This window comes from Dendrobates tinctorius, unplaced genomic scaffold (genome assembly GCF_039654945.1).
Source record: "Dendrobates tinctorius isolate UK_male_01 unplaced genomic scaffold, ASM3965494v1 ptg000138l, whole genome shotgun sequence".
NCBI classification, from domain to species: Eukaryota; Metazoa; Chordata; class Amphibia; order Anura; family Dendrobatidae; genus Dendrobates; species Dendrobates tinctorius.
The window spans coordinates 12,929,656-12,943,259 of record NW_027361806.1 but is presented as its reverse complement, the minus strand read 5'-3'; the positions used below and the strand labels follow the sequence as shown (position 1 = coordinate 12,943,259).

The 13,604-nt window shown below is 39.1% G+C and overlaps 1 protein-coding gene across 21 annotated transcripts in view; it reads right to left on the bottom strand.

Moving 5' to 3' along the window:
• NFIA (nuclear factor I A) overlaps positions 1-13,604 on the bottom strand; it is a 507,433-nt gene that overhangs the window by 330,706 nt on the left and 163,123 nt on the right. For all 21 annotated transcript variants that reach the window (XM_073544603.1, XM_073544612.1, XM_073544611.1 and 18 more), the window contains exon 2: positions 10,198-10,729. In XM_073544603.1, coding sequence (XP_073400704.1) covers positions 10,198-10,729 — 532 coding nt within the window. The remainder of the gene's footprint in view (positions 1-10,197; positions 10,730-13,604) is intronic.

Genomic DNA, 13,604 nt, shown 5'->3' with positions numbered 1-13,604 from the left:
CAGATGTACTCATCAGAAGGGGCGCCCGGATGTCGGTAGTAAGTACGAGGTTTGCAAAAACTACTGACTTGGTCACTGGTCCTGCAAATTTTTCTGCTCAATGCTACATGTAGACATGCCGAGCACACTTTCATGTGTCCAGAACGATCATTAATATGACCATTCTGTGCGCACAGAACTTGGCTGTTTTTTTAATAGCACACAACATACGAAGAACAATGAGTTATGGCGCCCTATTTCTACCGGGCATCAATTGGGAAACATGCATTTCTAGAACAGCGTTCCCAATTACCACTCAGCATAAATGACCCTAAAGCCTCCCATACAAGTTAGAATAATGTCGGAATATATTTCCGATATCGATGGTTTGGCTGTCATTCTAATGTATATGGGAGCCCCAGGCAGATGACAATGGAGGAACAGATTGATCCGGTATGTCAGATAGATGACTGACGATTGTTTTCTCCTCTATAGGATAAGACAAGTCTGGCAGTGGCTCTCTCACAGAGAACAAAAAAAAGAGAGCTCAGCAGAAAGCTGGGCGAGATAGCACGGGAGAGCGGGGCGAGATAGCACGGGAGAGATGGGCGAGATAGCACGGGAGAGATGGGCGAGATAGCACGGGAGAGCTGGGCGAGATAGCACGGGAGAGATGGGCGAGATAGCACGGGAGAGATGGGCGAGATAGCACGGGAGAGATGGGCGAGATAGCACGGGAGAGATGGGCGAGATAGCACGGGAGAGATGGGCGAGATAGCACGGGAGAGCTGGGCGAGATAGCACGGGAGAGCCGGGCGAGATAGCACGGGAGAGCCTGGCGAGATAGCACGGGAGAGATGGGCGAGATAGCACGGGAGAGATGGGCGAGATAGCACGGGAGAGATGGGCGAGATAGCACGGGAGAGATGGGCGAGATAGCACGGGAGAGATGGGCGAGATAGCACGGGAGAGATGGGCGAGATAGCACGGGAGAGATGGGCGAGATAGCACGGGAGAGATGGGCGAGATAGCACGGGCGAGATGGGCGAGATAGCACAGGAGAGCTAGATAGATAATGCACTGTACAGTTACAATTGTGCACACACTTTTCCTATTGGAAGACTTTTTCAAATTTAGAAAAAGGGGGAAAAAAAAACCCAAACAGCACAATACAGGCATTGCGGTGACGAAATTTTCCCGGCAGGCTCCTAACAATAGCTATCTTGTTAGGAAGCAGCGAACTACAAAAGACCCATTCTCACAAGTTACATGAAACTGCTTCTCTGCAACAGAAAAAAAGTGCATCGCCGCTCCCTTCTACAAAATGTGAGCTTCATCCTATTTCAAACCCAGCCGGGTTCAGGGAATGTCCAGCATTGCGGAATCCGAGACATTAACTCTAAATGCGGCAAAAAAAAAAAGGGAGAGGGACGTGGACTGATTATTTTCATGAATGAGATTTATTAGTAGGGTTTTCAGTTTCAGTCCGGCTGTGTTTGGATGATATGATATTTTCGTCCTAATTTTTTTTTTTTTTTAAAAAGGAAAAACACAAGAATCCATAAAAAACCCCATTGTGTAAATACATAGTAGTAAACATTTGAAAATAGTGTGTAAATAAGTATCCAGTATCTAATGCTCCGGAGATTACAGCGCCTTACTAAAAATATGTCAAAAATTAAATAAAAATGAATCAATATGAGAACATTGTTGTCGCTTGTATTGTTTTTTTCAGTCATACACAGTCCCAGATTTATCATTTTGGGTAAATAATAACCCCAGTTTCGTGCAAGATTTTCCATGCATATCAAACAAATTGGAATCTAATTTTCAAAAACAAGGTGGTCTCGAGCCAATGACAAAAAGAACAAAAAATATCTATAATAAAGATCTGAAAACCTCATCCTAATCTCCTAATCTTAATCAATACCCGGATCGATGCTATGAAACGCAAACGCTCAGAACTACGAAATATTCCGTGACAGTGAAAATCTGTCTAAAAAAAGGCGCCGATACTAAGTAACCGTTTCATGGAAATTTCTCCCCAAAATGACTCTTCCGAGGTGAAGCAGGTGATTTATGGACGGCGTCCTGCTATGAATGGTATCATAAAGGATGATAACCCAATGCATGAAGCGCCTTTGCAGCTTATGATAAGCCATTTGGCATAAACACGGCAACAGAACCCATTCCCCGGGGTAGATCCAGCCTGTGCTCATCTGTCACTGGCGACACAAGGACGGCTGATGTGTGTGTGCACAATGCTCCGATTAGCAGGTCTTCCCCAGGTGTACTAGGGGCGATTTTGGCTCAGGAAATTCTACGCTTCATTTCCCCAATCAATTTATTAGTAAGGAGGATGATAGCAGGTGCGCGCCTCCATCCAACACCGTGTTCATCACAGTTCATGGCAACATTATAATCGAGGTCCGCCGGGGATTATTATTTTCTCTTAACCCTTTTGACCTGACGAGAGACAAATCTAAATCTGTCACTTTCAGGAGGTCACCGCTTACTGACGTGCGTTCCTTTAAAGGACAATCATCCTATGGAGGACATAAGATTAGGACAGTGGGGGTCATATAGCTAAAGTCTAACTCTTAAGGGGGTTGTCTCAACACAGTGCATCAGGAGCGCAGTGTTCCGCAGCCTCCTCGCTTCCTGTTTGCCGGCGAAACGTTGCACTCCTGATGGTTCAAAGTTTGGGTCAGAAGCATGGTTGAGTTACTGGTTCAAAATGGGAGCCTCCTGATTCTTCGTCACAAAGTTGCGTCTGCAGCATCAGAGGGGCACAGATCCCACATGCGTCAGAACAGCGCTTACAAGCTCTATAGCAAAGAGCCTGCAATCACGCACTCCTTGCCTAGGGGACCGACCACCGATGATAGACTGCAGAGGTGGCCAGTAACCTTCCATTCTTGAGAATAGAAAAGATCTTTAAAGTAAATAGCAAAGTTGCTTATTTCTCCAAGCATTTTTAAATTTTAACCAATAATGACGTGGAGGAAATCCATTTAACCATTCATATACAGAGGTGGAAATGGAATCATGGTTGAAGCAAACACGACCCATCTTTTTAGACACTATGTTAATGACTGGATGACACCGGGGGGGCATATCACGTGTTCTTATGGGGCACAGTCTGGTTATATTGTACACAGATGTTCTTACAAATTTTCCCAGGGAAATTGATTCTCCCCTTTTCTCAAATTGCCAGTGTATGTCCAATCAAAAGTCACAATACCCTATCTATCCTATGACCAACTAATGGTTTTCCATACCCAAGCTACATTAAAAAAACTCAAAATTTATAGGGTACAGAAATTAACAATAAACAAATTGCCCCATTTTAATCTCTGAAATGCCTAAAAACACCAACCTCCCCCCAAGGTAAGACTAATAATGAGCAGCGGGGCTATGTTGGACTCTATGTTCCCCAATATTTGCTTCCTTTGGGTTTAGAGTTTATTGAAGAAAATCTTATTTTATATTGTGCTTTGCTTATATAGCGCTATCTTATTCCGCTGCGCTCTACAGACATTATCACTGTCCCCATTGGGGCTCACAATCTAAATTCCCTACCAGAATGTCTTTGGAGTGTGGGAGGAAACCAGAGTACCCGGAGGAAACCCACGCAAATACGGGGAGAACATACAAACTCCTTGCAGATTTTGTTCTTGTTGGGATTTGAACCCAGGACCCCAGCGCTGCAAGGCTGCGGTGCTATCCACTGAGCCACCGTTCAGTGCTAACCACTGAGCCACCATTCTACCCAAGTATAAAGGCAATAACTGACCCCCCTTGGGTTGTCTCTTATTGATGTCCTCAATGCTTGGCTGTAAGTTTACGACAACGTGTCCATCTCTGTAGGATCTATATGATCCAGAAGATACCAAACTAAATCCTAAACACAAAACACTGAATGCCCAATTGGATCATTGACCCAGTGTCCAGGTTATTGACCCCAAATTCTTCCAAATACAGGTCTGGGAGGAAGCCAATGAGACCAGTCAAGGGCCGAATCGAGTTATCACATCTGAATAGTCAAGAGCCAAAACATTAATCTTGACTGATCTTCACCCACGTACAAAAAAAAAGTTCAGCGTGCCATACAAAAAAAAAAAAAAAAAGTGCTTAAGGCCTATTGCAAGACCACCAGTAAGGACAAACCATTCCACATCCCCCCACCCCGCACTATGCATTACAAACCTCTAGGGAACTTAATTCCTAGAATTTGGAATCAGAAAGTTCCTTGCACCAAGCAATAATGTCCCCAGTAACCTATTTATACTGACCGGTTATCCCACTGATGTGTATCCGAATAATCCTCCCCATTAAAAAAAAAAATTAAAGTCTGTGCTTTATAAATAGTCATTAAAAGATTGTCGGAAGGCAAGTATTATCCATATATCCGTCTATCAAATAACTTGTTACTGAAAATCCTATAACTACAGACACTTACGGAGCAGCGTGACAGAGCAAGGTTCTGCGAGGTTACATCCGCCGGCTCGGGTAACTTTAGGCCCCTGCAAACAATGTGCCGGATACTTTGTATCTGGTAAATCTGCAGCTTTAAAGCACATTTGTAACTGATTAGAATCTGTGCAGCCAAATAAATGGGACACATATTCCAGTCTGGGAACTTCTAAGTAGCCCAACTACTGGAGTTAAATGGAGTGTCCTTCCCTGACCACAACAGACAGTGTGGTTTACCCTGCATCTGCCTGACACAGCGTGCCATTAGTGTGACAGAGAACAAGGAATTCTTCTGTAATTTGCTGAACCATGAAAGGTCTGAGGTCCTTATATTACAAGTATATGACAATCATTACCGTCTTCTCAGTAAATTATTCATATCTGACGAGTAGTCGTTACCACTTAAGACACTTGATGAAACCGATATATCGACGACATCGCTTTTTTTAAGCGATCTGTAGGCCAATATACATCCATCTATGAACTTAATCATCCCTAGGGAAAGCAGCCTATCCCCAAAAAAATCTTACAAAAACTCTCTATCAAGCATTGGATAGGGCCAAAGTGGCAAACTTCTACCAATACAAGCTCTTGTTACAGAAAATCTAAAGGGGTTGTCCACCTTTATTTTTCTTTTACTTAAATGAGTGTATTTGGGGCTAATTATCACTTACGTAATTGGGTTTCATTAAAAATTTTGCATCGTTAGGGTTTTACAGGCTTTTTTCATCCCCGGCCAAATCACCTTTGATGTGGTCTATGGTCATAAATAAAGGCCCTTTTACATTTAGCGATGCACCAGCGATCCGACCAGCGATCCCACCCGGTCAGGATCGCTGGTGCATCGCTAAATGATCGCTAGTGAGCTTTCATACAGAAAGATCTCACAGCGATGCAGCAGCGACGCAGCACACGATACTCACCTTTCACACACAGCGATCCTGCGTCCTCCCGCCCGCCTCCACGCGTCGCTCGTCGTCACAGCAGGAAGTCTCAGCAGGAAGCTGACGACGAGAAATGGTGCCGGACATTCTCGCGCGATCAGCGATGGACAGCGGGGGAGCCGGTCGCTGGTAAGTATCACACATAGCGATATCACTAGCAATATCGCTATAACGTCACAAAACCAGTGACGTTTTAGCGATATTGCTAGCGATATTGCTTAGTGTAAAACCCCCTTAAGTGGAGAGGAGCTCAGAAAGACGACAGATAAGAGCTACAAACTCAGGGCCTTGAATAGTTTCATCTTCTTGGTCTTGTTCCTTTACTATACAGTTTGAAGGACCATCACGTTTTGCAAATTGGTGGGTAGATATTGGAAACTCTTGAAGACCAGGTGGACCTGACACCAGTTTATTCCTATGACATTTTGGGCAGTAGATGAGTTCTTTAGGCAATGCTCCTTTGGGGTTTAGAGAAGATAAAGACTTTAAATATTCCCCGATAGGAGTGTCAGTGCAACCGTACAAGCTCACTGCTGAATAGTTTAGAAAAGCCATTTTGTCACTAAGGAAGATGCGCTCAACAGCACTTACTCTCGTTCTTCTGGTATCCACCATATTACCAATAAGTCCATGGTCAGCTTTGGACGGATTACTTCTCTATTGAGGCCTCTTACTTTTACAAAGATCGTTAAGAGACTTTGTAATCAAATAATTTCCCTATAGTTTAGTATAGTGGGTACATAATTCTCCAGTTTGAAAAACCAAAGTCACCTCTTGAACCCCAAAACTTTTCTTCAGTCAATGCATATTATGTAATCGAGTCATGTCCAAGTCTTGAGCCCACAGCAGAGGAGACTTTCTTTCTGCCCAAGACTCCATCATATATACCGTAATTTGCCTTAGGAGCGTTGAACATTTTGAACTCCAACCGAGGATTTCCTAAAGAATTCATCAACTGCACTGTGTGCAATTCATAGGAATAAACTGGTATCAGGTCCACCTGGTCTTCAAGATTTTACAATCTTCTCTAGCACCAAATTGCTCTTAATATTCCAAAAACCTGATGGTCCTTCAAACTATATTCCAAAGCAACAAGACCAAAACACTATTCCAGGCTCTGGTGCTTGATGACTGGCGGGTATTGTCAGTAGCTTTTTTTTTTTTTTTTTTAAAGATTAATATCATGCAAGATGGTCTTAAAATCTTAAAAAGTATCATGCATAGTCTTAAAAAGTATTCCAAAAAGTTTTGAGAGTCTATGGATTTAAAAAAAAAAACAAAAAACAAATAAACAAATAGAAAAGAAAAAGTTAAAACCAAACTTGTATCCATATTATTCCAAGTTATAAATCTTTAATTTCTCCTGGACGTCGGTCATTGAGTTTCGACCCTTTCTTTATATCTATTTTACAATACTGGCAAGTGACCTAATGATCCGACCATCGACATCATTAATGACCATTGTCATGTCTATGGCACTAAATCATGAGAAATTAAATCGATTTATTTTTTTTGCATTGGACTATTAGGATTATTAATTATTTAGCATTTTATTTCTTTTTTTTGCCCGGTTGGGTTGTTTGCAATGACAAAAACAAAATGTAATAAAAAAAAAAAAAAAAAATACATAATTAAATATAGCATTTCCAATATGCGTTCTCTGAAAGCAAGAACTACTGGGAGAATTTTAGGCAAATTATTTTTTTTTTTTTTTTGAGTATTTTTTCCATAGAAACTTATTCTCATCCATCATATGCACGTAGCATTAGGAGAGATTTTATTAATTCAAAATAAAAAAAAAAAATGGAAAATCCCCAACCCCACACCTGATCTTTAGCTATGGCAAGTGGTTCATCCCGATGTGCCAGCAGGACCATCTGGTCAATCCGCACATTGGGGGCTTTCAATACCATTTTATGATGAAATTGCAGAAACGCTGCCAAAATTGAACTAAAATTTCGGCACAACCTGCCCAGTCTGGTCTTCATTTGACTTAATTTGTATTTAGGACAGAGGGGATATTTTACAGCCAAAAAAAAAAACCAAAAGAAAAAAAAACCCACTGCAAATGTCGCTTTCCATAATTCAACTACATATATCGAGATTTACTGGTGCGGAAACCTGACGATGGAACTTTACGGTAATTCATCTTATATTAATGATCCGCTTGCAACAATGACCAATTCGGCTTTCCAAGTTGTAACAAAAAAAAAGAAAAAATAGATTTTTCTTTTAATGATGTAATATACTTTTTTGTTCTACTTTATGCTTTTTTTTATTTTGCCAGTTTAAAAAATATATATATTTTTATTAAATAATAAATGAATTTCTATATATTTCCTATCCATATTTTTATGTAAATGCACTAGTTTGAAATTGCAAGCCAGCTTTTTTTTTTTTTTTTTTTATGCAACACCAAACATGGCCCTGATACAAGCTGCCTACTTCATTTACAGAAGGGAAAGGCCTGGAGTATCAGGTGTCAACTCATTGTTCGCTTGCCAGAATATATATCCATCCACTGTCTGCCTACTGCTAACTTCTAACTCTTTAACAAATCTGGCCTCAGACAAAATTAAACCACTTCAAAAAGAAAGTTCCCACAACTTTGCCCACATAAGCCCAAAACCTTGCACCCCAGCTGCAACTCTCCAAACTTTTTTTGCGGTTGACTGCTTACGAATGATCAAAGGTTAAATTTTATCTAAAAGGTCAACTGCCTTGTGGCAAAGGTTAGGACCTTAACAACTAAAAAGTGACTTTGCCACGTGCCTGCTTTAACTCCTCGTCTTGATACAGATCGGCCCTTCCTGAGAAGGGTCATAAATTTCCTGCACTTTGTTTTTTTTTTTTTATACAGAAATATACACATACACATGATCCCCCCAAAAATAAAAGAAATCGCAACATATTTACTAAAACATTTACATATTTGCAAAGTTCCGAGGGTTGTTACAAATTCCTGTAGACGCTTAAGAGTGTTAAAACTTTACATCTGCAGTGGTTTCAGAAAATAACATTTCCTACCTAGTCGTTTTTACAGTATATGTTTGGTCCTTCTCATGAATTGCAGAGATCCATGTAATGTAATCTATCACTTTATACCAAGAAAAATAACAAAAGGATTTTGTGGATTCTTTACTTTTTTTTTTTTTTTTTAGATTTACTGAAGAATGGTGCCAATATAGATCTCTTCCCATTACGCTGGATCTGCATTACGATGTACCGTATCCCCCCCACCCAAATATTACTATAGATATTTCAAGTTCAAGGAGAGAAAAATATTAAGGAATTCTTTATGGTGCTAAGGCATTTTGCAAAATTTTAGAAAAAAAAAATGAGCGAAAAAAGGTGGGACCGCGATGGGCACGAGAGGATATGGGACAAAAGCTGCAGCAAAGTGGAGATGCCACAGACTTGTAAAGTAGATCAAAATATTTAATTTAATAGATGTGTATGTATGTATAAGTAGCAAAACAATAAAATACGAAAAAATATACATAAAAAATGCATATAGATCTGAGTTATGCAAATTGATTTATCTGAAATAGACAGATATGAGATAAATCTTAGAGGCATATGATATATATTCTACAGATGGATAAAATATATTCACGTAACAGCTTTACACAGTCGGAAACAATTTCCCTATTTTTCTCGTGTTCTAAACATCGAAAAACAACAAGTAACATTTCACAACCAGCAGATAAAAACTGATCAGATCAACCAATACCCAGATAGATATATTAATGTAAGAGCTGATGATACGGGGCACACAATATACTTACATCTACCAAGACTTACACAACCAGACCCTACTGGCACACACACAGTTAAGTGGTACGGGCCCTGGCAGGTGAAGGGTACTTTTAGTACTTGGCATTCTTGAAGCTCAGGCTCTTAACTGTTCAAGTGCCGAGGAAATACGGATAAGTCAGTGGCAGCTCGAGTCAATAAAGGCCGAGGCCTACGCATCAAAGCCTCCACACAGTTACTGCTAATTCCAACTGGTAGAAGTTATCCAAAAATATAGCATTAAACATATAGAGACAAAGTCTAAAGTCTTCCGAACATCAGGCATGTTAGACGACACGCTCGTAAATACAGATAATGCCACTTTAAAAAAAAAAAAGAAAAAAAATCTACTCTGGTAACAATGTGACATACGGGCTTGGATACATTTTGTGACAAGCCGGACAGCACCGCGGGGTATATAAAAGCAATGTGATGTATAGACTGTTAATCAGACGGCCTTTTAATAGGGTTTTAAAGTGAAGGTTCGAGACCCATAGGGATTTCTAATAGTAAATGGCAGTAACGTCCATCATCCGCGTTATTGAAAACCTATCATACATCATCTACAATGTGTCTGTGCCCTTACGTTTTGACTCTTGCAGGCTTTTACATCCATTACCAAATGCATTTCTATAGATCAGACCGCAATCACGCCTAATATGCAGAATAAAATATTCAACCACTTCATTACCTAATTGCCCGCGTATCAGGTATGTTTCTTGTAGCAGCGTCCCGAGGGTTGGAAACAAAAACCAAAGAGCCACTGTTTTACCATCACCTAGGTAAGGCCAAGACCGCTGCCAAGAATCCATTGCCACATTTTGGCACAAGGTCTAGCTTACAAACGGAAACCTCAAAACCGGGTGCCCTTGTTCCACAATCACCGATATAAGCCTATAGGTGACAGGGCCAAGTCTCGATCACCAGATTAACTAAAAAAAAAAAGGTAAAAAGTTTCCAAAAAGTTGCAAAAAGTCTAAAAAGATAGAGAAAGTGGACTTACCTGCTGAGTGCACAAAGTATGCCAAGTATAGGTCGAGTTCCTTGACCGAAACTCCTATGTGGTGCGGCTGCACGCACAGCCCGGGGTTAGAACACTGAGGAGATTTTACAAGACGTTCGCCATCAGTACTTTCGAGTGGGATACCTTTAAATAAAATCACCATGACCAGGTCCAGTCTCCAGACCTTGTCCGCTTGTCGGAGGCAGTCAATCCTTCTCATTTTTCCTTTCTGGTCAGGGTTGGAGAGAACACAACATGCCGGCTTTTTCCCTGTAACGGTGAGTACAAAATCCTCCCGATATTCCGGCCTAATATCTTTTCTCAGCTTCGCCAGGAGCCGGGATGCCCATTTCTGCTTCACTTCTGGCTTTTCGCTCAGTAACTCGTCCTTCACGGCTCTTTCCTCCTCTTTTGACATGCGTTTTTCGTGTTTTTTGAAATATTTTCGCTTTCGGGCTTGGAGGTTGAACCACGTGTAGGCGAAGGCTCGCACGTGCGGCAGAAGTGCTTCAATGAAGGGATGGAATTCATCCTGTAGAGGAGGAAAACACAAAGAAATATTCCTATGAAAAAATCATTTCGAAAAGCCAACAATTTCTTATTATTGGTTGGAGACGTAACAGACAAATAATTACATTGTACGGAGGCAAAGTCGGAAAGGCTCACATGGCAGGAAGTCTCTCCGGGGGAGAGAGAAGTGATAAAAAAAAAAAAATTATAAAAATAAACAGAAAAATAGCTAAAAAGTCTGCAAAAAAAATTAAAATATAAAATATTTTAGATTAATGTTCCGTGGTGGTAATTTCGGACAGTATCTCGCCTCCTACGCTTTCTATAACTTTGTTACCACCTTCCAAAAATTCCAAAACCGACAACATTTTAAGTCGGAGTTAAACTCATTGGAAAAGGCCACAAATCAATAAAGTCGTAAAAGTTTCACGTTATTGTAAAAACTACGGCTGATCTTTTACGAGGTCGGAGAGCTAGGAAGAGCCGATTCTTCGCTCCACGTGTACTTGTAGAATTGGCTCTGAATTATGTATTACATAATTAAACGCGTATTTAATTTATACCTGACCAAAGATCACACGTTATCTCCAGATATTGAAACCCGGACGCCGTTCAAAGCGAACCCAAACACTCAGCACCCTTCAAGAGCTGAACAACGCACTTATTTAAAGGGACAGTACACCTTTTTTTTTTTTTTTTTAAGTTGTCGACGATACATTTTCTTAAAGTACAGTAGTACGAGCCTTCCTGGGACAAGTAAAAAAAAAAAAAATTGGGATTAAAAAAATATTTATTTATCCAAAATAGCTGAAACTTATCAAAATTCAAGATAAATTATACATTTTTGATTATCTAGATTTTTTTTTAATTAAATGAAATGATTTTTTAATTAACTTTACTATCTATTGTGCTCTCTATTTAATATAGATATATAATAAAAAATAACAAAAAAAAGAGTTAAGTGTCCAGACCTTCAAGTTTGGCTAGCTTTTGAAAAAGTATGCAAAAAAAAAACAAAAAACGACGACGTCTAAACTTTTAACTATTTAATACAAGAAGTATTTTTTAGATATGAAGCCAACTGGTTATGAGAATAAGTCATATCATCTGAAAATTATTTTTGCTGCTGAGAATACGTCTCAACGTGGTTACGTTAGTATTTAAGGTTTTCTGAGCACCTATTGACTATCCGAACTGAAAGTGACCAAATACAAATATTACACCTGCGTGCAAAATGGAACCACTCGGGGAAATTACTATTAATTTTGGATTTTTTTTATTAATTGCAGTAACTTTTTTTTTTTGCAATTCTTTTTATTATTCTAGTTCAAGTACGACCACCTTCTCTATGAAGGAGGGCCTTGGATAAGACAAGAAGGGCGAAGCGTTTGCACAGGAAACGTTTAATATTTACTTCTGGAAGAAGTTTAGAAAAGAAGAGAATAAACTCAACTTTGTAACCTAAGCATTAAAAATTCAGCAGCTATGACTAGACAACTGTACCGACCTCAGTTTTAAGCTGCCAAAAAAAGTAAAAGAAAAGAAAAATCAGCAAAAAAAAAAATCAGAACAATTTCTAAGCTTTAGATTAACAGGTTACACAAACGTGCTAAGCTCCGATTGACCTCGGCCCATTCTCACTGGACTAGAAACCCAACTAAAAAAATTCACTGTCTGCCACATCATAAAAACTTTTTCTTTAGAACCAAACAGTCTCAAAAAGTTACCCTATCGATACCATCCTGACTGTTTCCATTCCTCCCTATTCTCGTATTTTCCAGCACAAATATTGAGTTTTTAGTAATAAAAATACTTGGCAAACTACATGACACGTCATATAGGTGACCCAGAATAAATGACATCTAAAGAAATATTTAAAGAATTTGTTTTTTACATTACATGGATCATATGACTATAGTCTTAACAAGGTTCATGTTCCAGACTCCCCCTTCACCTATATACAGAATACAATCTCAGTTTAACCCACCTACTGCCAAAAAAAAAAGAAAGCTCTGCAGCGATAATATCACAATATCTAAATGCAATTTAGATAAAAAGTGCATAAAAGAACAATCAAATGCTACTTAATGGCAAAGCAAGGAAAATGCAATAAAAAGCGGGAAAAAAAACTCCTAAAATGGCAATGAAAATACTAAAAGTTCATTTTAGGTCAAGTTATAAGTCAACATGAACAGAATAAGGAATTAGAACACTCTAAAGTCCGATATTAAAAAAATGTTACAATATTACACAAAAAAAAAAAACGGGTATTTTAGGACACGATGAAAAAAATAAAATTAAAGAAATGTAAAAAAAAAAATATATATAAATGATATAGTTATAATGATGTAGCTATAAATAAATGTAGAATACTGTATCACATGTAAAGCATTAACATTTTATAAAGGATGATAAGACGGTATATCAAAATAATAATAAAAAAAAACAAAAACTTTTTTTTTTGGCTCCAATAATACTTTTCTAAGGCACGTTGCTAGTCCTGCTTGCGGACATGTGCTGTACTTTCACATGTGCATGTAAGGGGTACAGTATAGTTAGGCCTAGGCAAGCAGCACATAAATCACATTTTACACTATATTCTTTTTTTTGCTGCAACTTTAGCTAAAATAATAACTAGGGGGAAAAAAAATAAAAATATTTTTTTTTTTATATCCCATATATTGAGATAGGGACATAAACGCTATGAAATTCAGCACAGCTCGTCATCGGGGCTCTATACAGTAACATGTACTATGAGCTCTTAGCAAGTCTGACGATAACTTCCAAAGTGCTATTTTATAATTACAGGTTTTGCAAAATTATTTCTCTCACACCCCCTAACCCAAAGGTTATAAGAACCCCAGACATGGGATAATGCTTCGGAGATAAAACATTTA